General features: G+C 52.5%; 2 protein-coding genes across 2 annotated transcripts; both read left to right on the forward strand.

The window, feature by feature from the left end:
- Positions 1–583: 583 nt before the first annotated feature.
- On the forward strand, positions 584–9,200 carry UBOX5 (U-box domain containing 5). Its single transcript, XM_074147783.1, has 4 exons — positions 584–680; positions 2,563–3,745; positions 6,666–6,827; positions 8,257–9,200. Exons 1-4 carry the CDS (start codon positions 627–629, stop codon positions 8,466–8,468), a joined length of 1,611 nt encoding a protein of 536 aa, XP_074003884.1. The 5' UTR covers positions 584–626; the 3' UTR covers positions 8,469–9,200.
- Positions 9,201–14,730: 5,530 nt separating this feature from the next.
- Positions 14,731–16,461, forward strand: LOC141464912 (vasotocin-neurophysin VT). The gene is made up of 3 exons (XM_074148072.1): positions 14,731–14,919; positions 15,445–15,646; positions 16,298–16,461. The coding sequence occupies exons 1-3, from the start codon at positions 14,731–14,733 to the stop codon at positions 16,459–16,461; spliced, it is 555 nt and encodes a 184-aa protein (XP_074004173.1).
- Positions 16,462–17,003: the final 542 nt, after the last annotated feature.

The following is a 17,003-nucleotide window of genomic DNA, read 5'->3' on the forward strand; positions in this document are numbered from 1 at the left end:
GGTCCTGCCTCAAGCTGCTGAAGGCAGTGGGTAGACCTAGTGGAGGGGGGGAACCAGGCACGGAGACAAAACAGACAGCTCAAGGCCACACGGTGGGAATGGGCACTGGCTCTTTCCGCCTTGGAGCCGCGAGGGTCTGCGGTGCTGAGTGCCCCGGTTGGATCACAGAGCATCCCATGTCCTCCAGATCCAGCTGAGGCTGCTGAGAGCTCACACCGATTCCTTTGACAACCTCATGTGATACTCTGATGCTTTACTGTATCTATAAAACCTCCTGCATCTTTGATAAACTTTCAGACCTAATTGCTAGTCTATCCATAGGTAAGACTTTTTAGTTAAAGTAGCTGTTTTCTCTTTGATGTTTGTCCAGGGGTTCACTAATTAATATTAATGCAGTTTTTTCTCTCAGTGCCAACTGTCCACCACAGTCATTGGGATTGATACTGGCTTTACCTCCTGGACTCAGATCTGAGTTCCATTTTAGGAACTACTGAGCTTGTAATGCATACAGGCTCCAAAACATGAGACCCTTTCACTCTTCACTGGTGTTCATTGTCTTTATTTTGCCTTTTTTTTTAACAAGCTGAATCTGATGCTCAGAAAGTGAGCTGTCTCCAACTGCCAAGATGGTAATAAACGTCTGTCTCCCACAGTTCAAGCCTAGAATTCACTGCAACAAGGTAAAATAATGATGGGGGAGAGGGTAGGGAGCTGGGGGGATGGAGGGTGGCACGCTGGACTGGTTGGGGCTGGGGAGGACTTGTTCGCTGCTCGTCTGTGATAATTAGCAGTGTTTCTGGAAGACTGATTTTTGACTGGCCATGCCAGACTTACCTGAGAAAACAAAGCAAAGGCAACTCACAGCAAACTCCCATCATTTTGTGTGGTCTGGCTGGTTCAGGGAGGGATTTTAACCTGGGAGGCTGTGTATGTCCACTGGCAGCAGAAGCACTGAGGACAGATGCAGGTAAACGGGAGGCTTTTTCTCTGCAAAGCCAAGAGCATTTTTGTTGGTTAAAATCACATTCCAGTGATGTGGGAGGGTTGTGATTTGGGTAGGTTTGCCCACAGCTTTCTCTTTCAAGCTCACCAGTCTCCTGTCATTCCCAGCAAGGAGGTTTTGTGAACTGATCTTGGGAATCTGGGCTCCTGGATCCCCTTCCACTTTTGTAATTCGGGCGTGAGAGTCACTGATGTGCAAACACCAAGAGAACCCATGTCTGGGTGTTCAGGATCTGCAACTCGTGAAAAGATAAAGTGGAGCTGAAGGCTTAGCACTTTGCAAAATCAGTATTGAGAAATTCCCCACGAGTTACTGTTCAAAATTTCTTTTATCCTGTCTACACTTTGGTCAATCTCTGCTAGGTAGTGTTAGAACACTCTGTAACCTCATGTGATGGCTCTGATGTGGCACACACTAAGTATTGGAGGAGAAAAGCCCTAATTTTGCAGGATCTCAAAACAAAACAATGTTATATGCTGACAGGTGTGCATGTTTTGACTTGAGATGCTTTTTTCCCTGCGATATTTCAGCTTTCCCTTTGTCTAGTAGAATATGCAGCTCTTGACAAGGTTTGCTGAAGTTACTCTGCTCTACAAGTAGTTACATTTTCACCCAGCATCATCAGAATCTCTAAGAAACTAACTCGGTTTTAATTCAAAGCTGTTTTTTAATTGTAAGTCTCCCCACTAGCTCACACTCCAAAATCCAAGACAACCTTGGATTTTTCAGTATTGTTCTGTAAAAATAGCAATGCAGGTGGTGTGCTCAGAGACCCAGCCATGCTACCAAGGTTTGGTGTGATGTGATCAGGAGGGTGTAGAGTGACCATAATAAGCAGGTGGAATAAATAGATATTCCTGGCTGTTATCTATTCATTTAGTGAGTGCTACAGACTTTTTAGGCCTCAGGGCTTCCAGGAGAAGAAATGCATAGAGCCAGTCTGTCCAGGAGCAGATTACAGGGTGAGATGGCGTGTTCTAGGAGACAAAGGGCGAGACCCAGCTTGGGTAGAGGGATCTTCCTCAGGGATGGGTAGAGTGGATCCTCAGAGCAGGAGAAGTCAGTTGGCTAGCTGCCCTCTGGAGGTTTCTCTGGGATCCTTTACCTGGGTGATTCAGATGCATACAGATCCATCTCCACATGGCAGGACAGACTGACATAATGTTTCACCTCTGTTGAAAGAGAAGGCTCCTGTCTCCCCCCTGCACACATGCTCTGCTCCCAGCCACGCTGTCCCACTTGATTTAGTTCACTGACCCAGCCAAAAACACAAACCCTCCATAATTTTCCGCTCCTTTAGCAGGTTAAATCAGCTCTGCAAATGGCTGGCCAGGTGACAGGATGCAGATAAGTGGATGGGACCATGTGGCTGGAGGAGGGTGGGAGTGGGTCTGCTCTGCCTCAGCAGCAGAGATCTCCCGTGTTGTCTCAGCTGCACGTGAAACCACAGCTGTTGTTCCTAGTTGATGTCATCTTGCAAATCTACGTACGTGCTTGTGAAATTAGTTTCCTTTTATTTTCTTGCTTCAATTTAAATCCATTTTTCTCTTGAAATACAGATTTCTGCTGATGGTTACGAAGTGGAGAATCTGATCTCCGAAGACCTTGCCAGGAGAAATCGTGGTTTCCGCAGCGAGTACTTTATCAAACCTCCAGTCCATGTCACCATCTCTTTTCCTTTCAACATTGAGATCTGCAGGATTAATATCGATGTCTCGTCTGGGGGATACCAAACCTTCTCTGGGCTCGAAGTTTACACCTCTACCTCATGCAATAAAACCTCTTGGCAGAGCCCTGAGGGTCAATTCTCAGGTCTGGCCGGTCAGCCTGTGTCAGACAAAGACACTTTCACACTGGTGGGCAAAGCTGTCTTGAAAAATCAAAGCAAAGTGACGTTCGGCCACAGAGGCTTCAAGCCGAGGCCTCCCTTCCATCAGATGGAAAATGTCTTCTCCTACCCTGGCTCTGCATCTCAAGACCTCTGGAACAAAGGGCCTGCCTCCCTGAGCAATGTGTCACACTTAAAAATCTGCATCACCCATGTGGCCGGAGGCGGCCTGCCTTGCATTAAGAGGCTGGAGGTGTGGGCGCAGCCTGCCAAATCGTGCCCACAGGAGGTGATCGAGGGCGTCTTTCAGGTGGCCTCCCAGTTCTTCACCCAGGATGTCGGCAGCCTCAAGCCAGAGCTCTGGACACCGATGGAGAGCGACTGCGTGCCCTTCAGTGCCAATGACAGCGAACAGCAGACCCTCCACAAGCTGGTGGATGTTGTCCAAGACATCCCCGAAGAATTCCTGGACCCCATCACTTTGGAGATAATGACCTTCCCCATGCTCCTGCCCTCCGGCAAGGTGATCGACCAGACTACCCTGGAAAAATGCAACCGGAGTGAGGCGTCTTGGGGCAGGGTACCCAGCGATCCTTTCACTGGGGTGGCCTTCAGCCAGCACTCACAGCCCCTACCTCACCCTACCCTCAAGGCCAGGATAGACCACTTCCTCTTACAGCACAGCATCCCTGGCACCAACCTGCTCGGGAGGGCTCATGCCTCGGAAATGCTCGTACCTTCTTCCATAACAATGTCTTCTCTGAAAAGGAAAATGGACTGTATGGATCAGAGCTCTGTGCAGCCTCCCTATTTTTCTTCTACAAACTTACTTGTCACGTCTACCTCAGAGAACAGTGCTAAAAAAATGAAAACTGACAATGACTCGCATTTGATCCACATGGACTGTTCGACAGGTATCATGGCTCCCTAAGTCATTTGTGTTTCTTGAGTGTCTCGATGGCCTGAGGTCAGGTTTTCATGTCAGGAGACTCCAGTACAGATTCCCGCCCCACCTCTAGAAAGCTTTAAGGCCGTTGTATTTTGCAGTTGATGGATATCATGGAAGTCCAGGTCATCGTCTCATTCACCTCCCCTCTCCTCAGCACAACCTGCCATCCTGGATGGTGTTTGCTCCCATTCTGTTTCACTTTTTCTCATCTCTATGCTCATCGTTCCCACTGTGTTACCCATGCAGTCTGTTTCACAGCCCTCTTGTTTGCTCAGGTCACCGAATTTCCCTTTTAGTTTGTATTTTTCTTCTCTTTGCTTTCAAGCCACTGTCCATGTGGAGACAGTGTTTTTCTCAAAGTGTGCTGGTTTGAAGTTTCTTTATCATGGGTGATCTATTATCCCAGCTATCCAATATCTTCTTGCATCAGCAAGAAAACATTCAGCAGCAGGAAAGGAAACGTCTGGTGGTGATGGCACAGGGAGTCCTGGCTGGTGTGGATCTTACCACAAGGAGTGAGGTGGGGAGGAAAGTGGGAATGGGACACTAATCCTGCTCCTGGATTTCCCTAGCCAGGCACTGGCTGGGGGACTCTTGGTGCAGCTGGTTCCCTGCACGCTCAGCGTCATTGCACAGATTGTGTCCCCAGGACACGCTGGCTGCTTGCCTTCTCACAGGGCTGCTCTTGCTGTGCAGAGGCTGAGCTTGGGCAGCATGTCACTGCACAGCCTCCTGTCTACACTAATCTCGGTGCAGCAGCATGAGGGCAGGGAACAAACAGCAGGAAGGGAATTGCAGGCAGTGCTGCCTTCAGAGCAGGAAGAAGAGGACAGCACAGGCTGGGAGAGACTTGCACTGGGTTTGCAGTTAGTTAAAGCAGAAAAACAGATAGAGATATTAGACAAGGAATGTGACTTGTGCCTACAGGGGAAGGAAATGGCCACTGGTTTCCTTTTGTCCTTGCTTTTCTCAGCAATCTGGGAGCAGTGTCGCTGGGCATAAGCTCCAGCAGGCAGAAAAACAGTCCAGACCTGCAACCCTGAGATAAATTCCCCGAAAGGCTGAGTGCTTTCACCCACCTTGGTCCCCAGACGTGCCACAGCTGCTCACCAAGCAGCCAAGGCAGTGTTGCAGCAGTGCTGACAGACCTTTGGACCCACCGAGCACTGGGAGCAGGAGTGTAGGATACTCCTTGTAGGTCCAGCAGCTCCCATCCAGCAGCATTCAAGTGCTGGGGTGGGCTGGACTGGTGAGGAGGTGACAGTCCTTAGAAAGCAAAGGTGATCTGTGGTTTAAATACCAAGGAGATTCAACCCTCTCTCCCCAAAATCTGTTCCCTCTTGTGGTTTATTCTCTAGTGACTAGGACCTTCAACTTCCAGTCTGTGGTGAAGAGCTTGGCTTGTGGGCAATTGCTCCTCTTGACTCCACGCTAGATCTTTTGCCTGAATCCACATCTATTTTGCCATGTTTTCTTTCTCCCTTGTTGGCACAGGAATTCCTGAAATGTTTTGGAGTTGCTGTCGGTGCAATTGTTATGTGGATATAACTGTACTTCATACAGCAACACATTTGCTACAGTTAAACTGAGTTCCTGCTTTAGGTCATAATCCCACTGGAGGAGGAAGGTGAACATAAGCTGGGAGGAGGGAGGGAGACATCTTTAACAGTCTCATATTTAGATGGGCTTCAAGACAGCAGCAGCGTCTGAGGCTGTCTGTTGGTAGCAGTCTGGTCTGAGTAGGACGGTATAAATACACGGTGCACAGGTGTCTTCTGGTCATGTAAGGGCTCTCTCTCTAGGCAGGTAAGTCAAGTTTTCTTGTGTTCGCTAAACGAGTGGTCTGTGACACATCAAAATGTGGCCCACAGCTTCTCATTGCTACTCCTGCCTGCTGGTACCTTTCTCTCCCATCAGCTTTCTCCCAAAATTGCCCAAAAATGTTTTAAGCAAGAAACTTAGGTGGTCTTTAAAGATTTAGAGATTCTTTAAAGATTTGGTTGAAAATAATTGACGTTTGGTGATACCAGAAAGAGCAGGAAGTCAGATCACACATTTCTGCTCTGAGGTCTCAGTCTAGAGCTCATTCTGTGTTTTAGGAGGAATCACTAGTTATTTTCACTGCAGAGGCGTGGACTGTCCTGTGGGGTCTTGGAGCTCCCGCGGGAGCTGTGCCTGTACACAATTCTCATCCCAGGAAGCTCATGCTTCAGTATTTCATCAGCCTTGATTGCTGTAGCAAATGTGCAGCACTAATTCAAAGCTCTTCCTTTGGGAGATGGGTTTAACAGAATTAGTGATGCAGACATCATTCTCTTAATGCATAGTCTTAATTAACGCCTTCGGCATTGGACAAAACACTGCAGGGAAGGGTCCAACCCTGTGCCTTTGGCTTTATCCCTTGTCTTAGAGCTAGGACAGAGAGAAAAAAGAGAATGCCCAGATTTTGCTAGTGACTTAAATGTTCCCAGTTAGCTGCACAAAGCAAGCCTGGGAGCACTGGGCTGGGACCCTCGGAGCAGGCTGAGGGAGCTGCCTGAGGTTTTTGAGAGAAATGTGTTTCTGGATCATTTGGCATTTTGGCCATTTTTGGACCTGCAGGTATAAGCCGGCACCTGAATGTTCGTTGGCACTGGGGCGTGACACAGGTGTCTGACAGTAGTCCCTAGGGCTTTTTATCTTTAGGCCCCAAAGGAGATGAGGCACTACACCCCCATCCTGGCACCTCGGTGGGGGAAAGAGACCTCTTGACAAAACAAGCGGCGGAGCTCCTAAAATCCTGAGTGTTGTCCCAAAGGTTCAGAGGCAGAGCAGCATTTCTGTTGTGCATTGACAGCTTGCTTTTTCCCGGCATCCGCTTCTCGAGCTTGTGGTTTTCGTTGCAGATCTGGTCTCTCATGAGCAAAAACTGTCGGAGAGTTTGGACACTGCCTTGAACTCGGCGCTCAGCTCCATGCCCTCGTTTACGGCCAAGCTGATGAAAAGCCAGCAGCAGGCGCAGAGCGAGGGGGGCTGCAGCAGTTCCTGGAGCGCAGGCACCATCCTCGGTAAGCAACGGGCGCCTCTGCTTCGCCTTTGGGAGTGAGAGAGGAGAGGAGAACTGGGAATGGGTTACCAGGGAGGGTTTTGCTGCTGCTCAGCATCTTTCTGTGCCTCTTCAGACCCCAAAAGATTATATATTCAACATAAAAATATTATATTGTCTCCCAGCAAGCTTTATGTAACAATCCCTAACTACTCCTTTTGTATCTCAGCAGTTTTAATGGTTTATTCTCCCAGTGAGGCAGATGAGACCTTGTTGACCCCTAGAAAGTGAGGTATGTGGTCCATGTCCACAGACAGAGCAGACTTCAGCACGGGTGTTGTGATTTCCCCGTGGTGTTGGCTGTTGTTTGTCTGCACTGCTCAAGGACAGCCCTGGATACGTTGCGCTGAGACGCAGCGCTCGGCCCAGCCTGCACCAGGGCAGGTCAGACTGAGAGCTCGCCCCGCGTCGGGGCTTCGGCTGCTCCCAGAGCTCTGCGGTTTGGGCCGAGGGGCTTGCACAGAGCAAGCTGGGGAGTTGCCACGTGGATGGGGAATGAGTCTGGTGCGGAGAGGCAGCTGGAGAGGTGTAACAGGTAATGGTAGCAAGGTCACAGGCCGACCAGCCAAGTGTGCGCCCAGAATCCTGTCAGATTTGAATATATAGAGGCCAGGCTGTTGAGTCCTCACAGTTTTCATCCCACCTGTCAGCTAGACGTGCCAAGCCCTCTGTGTATGCATTCCCAAAATTATTTCTTCGGGGTGCAGAGAATCATTGAACCTTCATGTGTCCCTCCCCAGGCCGGTGCCCTAACTGCTGCCTTCCTCCTCCTCTTCCCCTGAGCGAGGATCTGCTTGTGGCAGAGAAGGGGGCTCAGGGGGACCAAGTGACCCTGAGAACAGGCTGAGGCTGTGCAGCTCCCAGTGGCGCTCTCTCTCTGAATAGCTTTTGCTGTTTCGCAGTGACATTAAGCTATTAAGCTTTTTCCTGTCCCCTTTAAAATTGCTGCTGTTTAAGAGTTGACTGAGTAGCCCTTGATAGGTGGTGTGTGACAGGAATGCAAAGTGATACCTAAAGCGTTCCACTTAGGAATCGGCGATTTTAATTCATGGGAAAAGCAGAAGGGAGGCCGATTCAGTCTCAGTAAAAGCGAAAAGCCCTTTGTAGTCATCTGTCCTCAATTAAAAGCCTGATGGTGCAATTGCTGATGTGATCCAACCCCGTCTGAGCACAACCTGCCCCAGAAGCCAGGCCATTCCCTTTCCTTACGGCAGTGATAGAGAACAGGGGCCACGGTCCTGAGCCACAAGTGCCTACGGCTGTGCCGTACACCTGCAGAAAGGGGGGCCCTCTGCTCCTAGGCAGGATTGGGCACGTAAAGGGTGGCACAGTGTGGACTTGTCACCCCCTCCTTCTCCCCCACCAAGCCGCTTCTCCTCTCACCTTTGCAGAGCATGGCAGGAGCAGCCAGACACAAGGATGCGCTTCCTGCGGCAAAACCTTCTCCTCTTATTTCAAAACGGAGCCCGTTTACCAGCTTTCCTGCGGCCACCTCATGTGCCGCCCATGCTTGGCCGAGAAGCAGAAGTCTCTGTCGTCGATACTGTGTGGGAGCTGTAAGAGGGCGGCCGCCACGCACGACGTCAGGAGGGTTCACTTCTGAGCCCTCGGCTGCCGGAGCCTGCCGGGAGGACGAGAAGAAGGAGCCGCTGCTGTTCCCCGTGTCCGTATCGATCCGTAGGAGGACAAAGGCCTTTGGAGAGCTTGCCAGATGAGCACCCGTAACGGTGGAGAGGACTAGGTCTTCTTGTGCTTACAGAGTAGTGGGGGGTGGGGGGTTAGAGCATCGCACCAGAGCAGAGCGATCTGAGGATAATAAAAGCCATAGCTTCTTTAACAAGGAATATGTATTTATACAGAACTGATTTCCACCTGTCGCCCCCGCCCTCTTACCACCATCCCAGTGGCTCCATGGTTTAGCATAGGTGCCTTTTGGACTGTGAGTTTAGCTTCCCTGTGAGTTAAAACCATTTACGTATTTGACGAGCAGCCATTCGGCCGTGGACCAGGCGAAGTCCCTGTGATTGAGAACATGCAAGCTACCTGATGTCTGCCCTTCCCCACCTCACTCCCCTCTTCCCTGCGGTACCCTCTTTGTGCTGCAGGAGCACCTCCTTCATCCCGGAGTCCAGTCACGAAGAGAGGTCATGGTTAGTGCGTGAGTAACCAGCAGCAATCTCATCCTGCTCGTACGGACTCTCGCAGAAAAGCCATCGCGTTACACCAAACGTCACTCTCGGTTTTTGTCGTGTGACTGGACCAGCTCCCGTCTGGCTGATAGACATTTAAGCCTTAATAAAATTATGTTTAAAGTCAGGTTCTCTTTCTGACTCGTAATTGGTCTCATTGTGCTTCTTAATGATTTCGTGGAGTGAATCTCTTTGCAGAGTACTGAATAAATGGGCTGGAAAAAGCTAAGCAAGTTGACACAAAGGATCGGCAGACCTGTGGATTTTAGGGGTGTTGTCACAGCAGCTGCGTGGACCGTCACAGGGTTCAGACTCGGATACCTAGACCCAAGGAGGTCTGGTCTTCAAAGAGCTGTTCAGAAAAAAGCCAGAAGGAAAATCACTCAGATAACATTCTGTCTCCAGCATGTCCTGGATGTGTTGAGGGTAAGGTGACAGCAAAGGGTTTTGTCACCTGTATAACCCCCTGCTGTTGTCACTTAATTGGTAATTTCTCTCCTCGGAGCAGACATTCCTCACTTATGTTCTGCGGCAGTTTCTCTGGGGTAATGAGCCTCCAGCTGACTCAACTCACCTTTGCATGTAATACCTTTATTCTCTCTTAAAAGGCACCTACTTGCTGAGCAACCCGTAATGTTCGCGGTGACGGGAAATAGCGGGCTCATCGAGCACCTGAAGCACAGCTTTGTATCAGCCCTGAACTGATCTTGCTCCTCGTCTGCGTCAGTGGGAGTTTATAATCCATCTCCATCTATAGCAAAAATAGGAAGTCCCTCATCTTTAAATTATAAACAGTTAGAAAATAGGAAAAAAAAAAAAAAAAAAAAAAATCCTAAAAATCCCACAACTCAGAGGCAGCAAAAAATCCTCTTAACTCTGGTGTTGTCACGTTTGTAGTGAACCATCCCGGGATGATTCAGCTCTCGCACCTCCTCCGCCCCACATCTCCGGGGAGCAATCGCTGCCGTAGGAGCTCCCCACAGCCATCTCGGTCTTCTCTGGTGCTAACAAAGCTCCATCACCTCTGGCAAAACCCAAAGCCACTGTCTCAGCTAAGCATCTCTCCTGCCCAAAAGCTTCTCGTGATATCCTGCTGGTGGGCAGTGACTGGGGGCTGGGGTTGAAGGCGAGTTGTCTCTCAAGGGTCCCTTTCTCCCTTCTCCAGGGAGGCACAGGCATGGAGCTTGATGGAGCAGAGGCTGGAAGGGGTGGCACAGGGGGAGATCCGGTCCAACCCCTGCTCAGAGGAGAGCTCATCTCCATGTTGTATCAGGTTTCTCAGAGCCTTCATCCACCCTGTTTCTTCTTGACCCTGTAGGACCCTTTGGTGGCAAGTTTCGACTCCTGTGTCCCCTCTTGCTGACGCAGGGATGGAGAAGGGATGAATTTTCCTCTGCTCCCACCTCTTTGGGAGGGACCACATACCCCCAGCCTGGTGTGAGACCTCCTGATCGCTCCCCTTGCAAACAAGCTGGGCACCAAAACCTCTGTGGGCAGCAGAGACCTCTTCACCTCAGGAAGATGGGCTTGGTGGTGCGTGACATGTAGCCAGGACTTCCCGTGTGGTCTTCTGCCAGGACACAGAGCAATTCCCCATAAGCTCCCATGCAGAATGGGCAGATGCCACAAGCAATTTATTTGCCAGCACCGAGCCTGTCTTCTCTTCAGGAGGTGGGGAATGGCCTTTGATAGAAGGCCTGAGCAATTTCCTCTAACGGTCTCCTTCAAGAGCTTTTAGGAGGACAAATCCAGCCCTTGCTGGTCAGCGACCTCCTGATGTGACGTCTGCATCCCAGCAGGATGGATTTGGACGGGCAAATGATAAAGGCAGTGCCCTGGCAGATCTTGACATTGGCTCCTCTGCCACCTTTAAACGAGCATCAAAGCTACTGTCCATCTTGTCATGGAAGCAGAGGAGCATCTTTAACCATGACAGGAAAAAACGAAGGTGCTGTGCTCAGCCAGGAGGTGCGGGTTCCCCCACCCCATCAGCCTCCAGCCATTAACTCCTGTCAGTCGCAAGTTCACGGCGACCGGCTGAAAGGCTTGTGACAGGCTGGGGGAGAAGCAACTGCCGCTAAATGCCGTGAAGACAGGCCCATTTGAGGAGCATTAGTTCACCCGGACAGGAGATGGGAGTGCTCCTTTGGCAGCCTGACCTGCTTTCTACTGCCAGCGCAGGAGGAACCTGTTTTAAATAAAGTCTCTCCTTCTCTGCTGTGAGCTGCATTCCTCCCCAGCCACAGGCAAAGGCAGAGAAATGCACAACTTGGTGAAACTCCAGTTTTCCACATGGTACCCGGTGTCCTCTAACTTATTCTGATTAAACTTTGTCACCTTGACCTCTGTGTCGGGCAGCATGGGCTGTGGTGGAGCACCACAACCTCCATCCTCTCTCCTGCCTCTGGAGGGGCTCTTAGGAACCTCAGTGGAGGTTTCAAAGCTAACGAAGCTCCCGCTGTTAACAAAGGATGGGGAAAACATACTTGTGGTTTGCCCTGACCATGCACAAGGGTGTGATCACTCAGGGATTTGAAAATCGCAATTTCTGTGCAGTAATGATGCTTTAAAGCTACAGGTGTAGCCAGAGGGCTGTTTACATGCAAAACGCAGCAGGAGCCTTGGGGGTCACTGCCGGACACCCCCTTTCCCATCATCCAGGTTATTCCCTGATGTGAAAAGCGATTGGGGAGGGCCCAAGCAGTGAAGCTCCGTGGCTGAGCCTCTCCAGCAGCCACCCAGCCCCTTTGCTGATGTCTAGGAAGAGCTGCGGCCATATTTCGGCTGAGCAGCAGAACTGCCGGGGGGAGGAGGGGGTGGATTTGAGGATGCTGCCCACTCCCCACCCTGTGGCAGGCCTTTGGGGCTTTCCTCCGCGAGCTGGGTTATAGATAGCAGGCAGCTAACGCTGCTGATTAATGCCGCGGCGCCCACATCACCCGCCTCGCATGTCGTTAGGAGATCAGCACTAATGAAGGGGGCTCCTCTGGGGCCCCAGGAAGAGCAGGGACGTGGCAGAGCAAATCCAGTGCTGGGGACTCAGAGAAGGGACCCTGTGGCTGATGTTGGGGGATTTGGAGCACAGATTCGAGTAGCCCCAAAGCATCAGGCAGGCGCTGGATGAGGGTTGGGGGCCTCAGCGTCACCCCAGGGCTGTGGCCAGGTACCAGTGAGCCCCACTGCCCAGCAAGGACACTCCCAGCTGGATCTGCCCAGCCCCATCATCCTGAGATCAGTTCCCCCATGACTCACCCCAGGTGACTCCAATATTTTCATCCCCCAAACGCCCTTTTTATGTTTTCTACACATTTTTTGCCTCCCCCTGTCTTCTCTTTTCCACCTCATCCTCCCCTTGATTCCTGTAAGTGATTCTGTGTTATGGCTGCGGAGCCTCTGCAACTTGGAAAAACATTTTATTAACCTTCCTTGACTTTAAAGAGCATAATTACATTTTAATCTCATATTCCCGCGTTATCATTCCAGACACAGAGTCATTTGAATGCAGATCATTCCCGGCTAATGTAATTTTACGATACAGTAATGAAGAGATGGAGCATGAGCGTGTAACACCCAATTTAGAGCTGACATTTGGGTTTCTTTTAAAGAAAAGTTGTCCCAGCCGAGGGCTTTTGCATCCTCCTCAGCCCTACAACGCAAGTGGGTTTCGGCTCCTGCTGTGAAGGGATGAGTTTGGATGGGGAAATGTGGCTGGTACTAATAATATTGGTCATTAAAGCTGCCCACGGCTGCCCCACATGGGTGATTCAGCATTTCTGGTGGTGGGCACAGGGCAAATTTGGGAACTCGATGATCCCTTGGTCCCAGGGAGACCTAAATCAGGGGCTGCGGTAACCTCCACCCTTCTCAGAGACGGAATCACCCTCATTTTACCCATCAAAAAGCCCGAGAACCCCCCCAAAACCCAGGACAGTCACTCCCCCAGGTTGATGGATCCCTCCAAAATCACAGGACAGGAGACAGGCACAGGCTGGGACCCCCAGCTTGGCAACCATCGCCCCAAAAATAGATGCTTCTCCTTACCCCTGCGTACCTCAGTTTCCTCTGGACTGTGAAGCAATGCTCTCGGGTTCATCCCCCTCCTTGCTGGTGCCTCCAAAGCCCAGTAATGTCCACTTCTTTTAAAAGCATTTTGATTTTGCCAGGGTGAATTTCAGCAGGACCACCCAGGGTACCACCACCCCCCTCGTTCCAACCTCAGCTGAGCCAGTTTGGGTCGCTGATCTGGCAGAAAAGGGATGCTAACGAGGGTGGGGGGGGAAGCCACACTCCAGCCACCCCAAGTAAATCCCAGGCTGATTTTTATGGTTCCCTGCCTCAATTCCCCATCTTTGATGAAGATGAGTTCAGGATGGGCTGAGTAGGAAATCACCCCAGAGGCTTGACAACAGGTGGTGGCACCACCCACCCCCCCAATTGCCCACTCCCATCCCGCCCAGCACTCCCAAATGAGCCCCTCCTAATTGCTGTGTGCCAGCCCCAGTGTTTTGGGGGGAGGGGCAGCAGGTGCTCGTTAGGCACCTGATTTCCCTCTACATATTAATTTCACATTGCTGAAGCCACCCTCAGCATTGCTGGAAAGGGATCTGGGACCAGCAGGAATATTCATGGCTGAATGGGGCAGGGAGGTATTTTTGCTGCTGTTTGCCCCATACCAATATTTCCAACAGCCCATCAGTGATATGAGCGTGCTGGATCTCAGAGCAGGTGGGACCCGCTGGGTGCCAACGTGAGGGTCAATGCCAGCCAGCCCCAAGGATGCATTTTCCTTTTCCGCTCTGCCACTGGTTTCTCTGCCTTCTTTTTTCTTGGAGAAAAAGAGGTGGAGCAGGTGAGTGACGGGCGGCAACGATGGGCCCCTTTGGGGCCAGGTTGTGGCAGGGTCCTGCTCTACACCCTGGTGTTCTGTGCTCCAGTGCTGCGGATGAGCCCCTTGTCTCTGTGCACCCCAGAGTCCTTCCCCCCAGCCCTGACCCCATCGCTCCCCTCCAGTGTCCCTCCCAGACCAGCATCATTCAAACCAGTACCCCTCCTAAGCTGGTATCCCTCCCCGAACCAGCATCCTCCAAAGCAGCATCCCTCCCTGAACCAGCATCTTCTGAATGAGCATCCCACCCAGACCAGCATCTTCTAAACCAGCATCCTTCCCAAAACAGCTACCTCCCCAGACCAGCATCCCTCCCAAACCTGCACCCCTCCCCAAATAGCATCCTCCAAAACAGCCCTCTCTGAAACAGCAGCTTCTGAATGAGCATCTCTTCCCAATCTCACATCCCTCCCCAGCCAGCATCCTCCCATACCAGCACCTTCTGACTGAGCACCCTTCCCCAAACCCCCCCACACACACACACACTCCCATCCAGAACCACTCCCCAGGAGCTGGCCATCCCTGGGGTGGCCTGTGCTCCTCAGAGCAGCCATGGTTTGGCGAGGGGGGGGATTCACCAGCCCTGAGTGCTGCTGCTTGTGCTCCTGCACTGAATCACCTCAATTACAGATTCACTTGGATGCGATTTAGGGGGAAAAAAAAGAGACAGGAAAAAAAAAAACAACAAAAAAACCCAACCCAGCCCTCTTCTTCTTCTTCCTCCTCCTCCTCCTCCCCCCTGGGAAGGGGTGACAGCAGCATAAATAGCGGCTGGCGCAGCACGGGGCCAGATGCAAAGCGAGCGGCAGGGCGGGTGGCTTCCCCTGACACGTGTGGCACCGCTGCAGGCACCCTCCGCCATGGCAGAGCCTTCGCTGCCCCTCTCCTTCCTCTGCCTCCTCGCCTTGTCCTCCGCCTGCTACATCCAGAACTGCCCCCGGGGCGGCAAGCGGGCCCTGGCCGACACAGCTCTCCGACAGGTACGGATGGGACGGGGACTTGGGGGGATGGGACGGAGCTTTGGTGGGGGATGTAGCAGCTCCATGGGGTACAGAGGCTCCCCATCACCTGTGGGCACCCTTGGCTATGCCACGGTCCCCCAAGCAGCGCAGAGCACCCCATTTTGGGGGAAGGCTGGGGGACATGCCCAAGGGCACATGGTGGGGTAGTGGCGGAGGAATGAGTGAACACACACACCCCCAAAATGCTGTTGTCACCTCAAGGAGGGGACTGGGCTCAGCCATAACCGAGCATCCGCACAGGGGTACAGGGCACCCCCATGGAGCAGAGATGGGGAGGACACAGGGGGCAGCAGGAAGCCCCCAAAGTGGGGCCAGTGCCACAGCAGGAGGCCACACTGCTGGTGGCAGGGACAAGATGGGTCACCCCAACGGCTGGCAAAGCATGGGGGCGGTGGCTGTTTTTGACTACAAGGGGGTGCAAGCAGGGTGTATCCCCCCCTTTGTTTTTGGGGTATGGGGGACTCAAGTGTCTCCTTCCCCCAGTGCATGCCCTGTGGCCCCGGGAACAGAGGCAACTGCTTTGGCCCCGGCATCTGCTGCGGCACCGAGCTGGGCTGTTACCTGGGCACGGCCGAGACGCGGCGCTGCGCCGAGGAAGACTACCTGCCTTCACCCTGCCAGGCCGGCGGGCAGCCCTGCGGCTCCAGTGGCCGCTGCGCTGCACCTGGTATCTGCTGCACTGCCGGTAATAAGAGGGGTATCGGGGATCAGCAGGATGGGGGTCCAGAAGAGAGTTTGGGGTGGCTTGGGACCACGGGGGGATGGTAATGGCAATGGCATGGGTCAGTCCTCCAGTTAGACCCCACCTTCCAAAGGGGAAACTGAGGCACAGAGTAGCAACAGTGTTGTCCCTGTTTTGGGATAATTTTGGGGTAGTGGGATTCAGACTAGACAGTCTCACCGACAATCAGGGTGGTGAGACACTGGAACAGGTTGCCCAGAGAGATGGTAGATGGCCCATCCCTAGAAACATTCAAGGTCAGGTTTGATGAGGCTCTGAGCAACCTGATCTAGTTGAAGATGTCCCTGCTCATTGCAGTGACCTTTAAAGGTCCCTTCCAACCCAACCCATTCTATGATTCTATGATAAGGATTGGGTTCAGAGCTCCTTCTCCAGCTACCACCATGAGATATTTCCCAGGCAGGCACACGCAGCCTCTCTGATGTGCCAGAAAAATCCTAGCCAGCCCTGCTCCCTGGTAAACGGGAGGGATGCAGCAGGAGCACGATCTGTGCAGGCACCCCTGGCTGTCACCAACCCCTTTCCCACCTAAAAGTAAAACACTCATGGTCCTAAACAACCCATCCCATTGTGACGTTTTGCTTTCTGTTGAAGAAACCTGTGCGATGGATGCCGACTGCCTGGAGGAGGGCAGCGATGGGGCTCAGGAGGCGGCAGAGAAGAACCTGACGGTGCTGGACGGCTCAGCTGGAGACCTGCTCCTCAAGCTGATGCACTTGGCAAACCGGCAGCAGCAGGGCAAGCATCCCCTCCTCTGAGCTGGGGTCCAGGACATCCCCTGCACCATCACTGATCCCCCCACCCCAGCCTTGTAAATACGAGACCCAATAAAAGTCCTCGTGCACTGTGGTGGCTTCGTCCGGGGTGCTGGGGACGGGTTATGGGGGGCTCTGGGGGACCTGTCCAGTGCTCGAGGATGGTGGGGTGGGAGTTTGGGTGTTGTTGGGTATTCATCCTCCATTTTTTGCCCCCAAATCTCCATCCAGCCCCGTGTGGTCCGGCTCCCATCTGCAGCGGTTTTTCTGGGCTGGGTGCAGGATTTGTCCCCGTCCTTGCAGCTCTAAGGGAAAGAAGCCCAGGCTGAGCCGGCCTTCGGGGTCTGGCTGTTGGGTCCCACCCCAGGAGCCCCAGCAGCACCTGGGGGTGCCGAACCTCCCAGCACCCCCAGCCCCTGGAGTTTGGGGCATCACACCCCAGGAGGTGCCACCATCGTGTTACCTCTTGGCCAAGACCCCTCTTTGAGGCAGACTCGGGGCCCTGTTGCCTTCAGGACCAGGGACGGCAGGTGGCTTCAAGACAC

Source organism: Numenius arquata, chromosome 5 (assembly GCF_964106895.1).
Source record: "Numenius arquata chromosome 5, bNumArq3.hap1.1, whole genome shotgun sequence".
Classification (NCBI taxonomy): Eukaryota; Metazoa; Chordata; class Aves; order Charadriiformes; family Scolopacidae; genus Numenius; species Numenius arquata.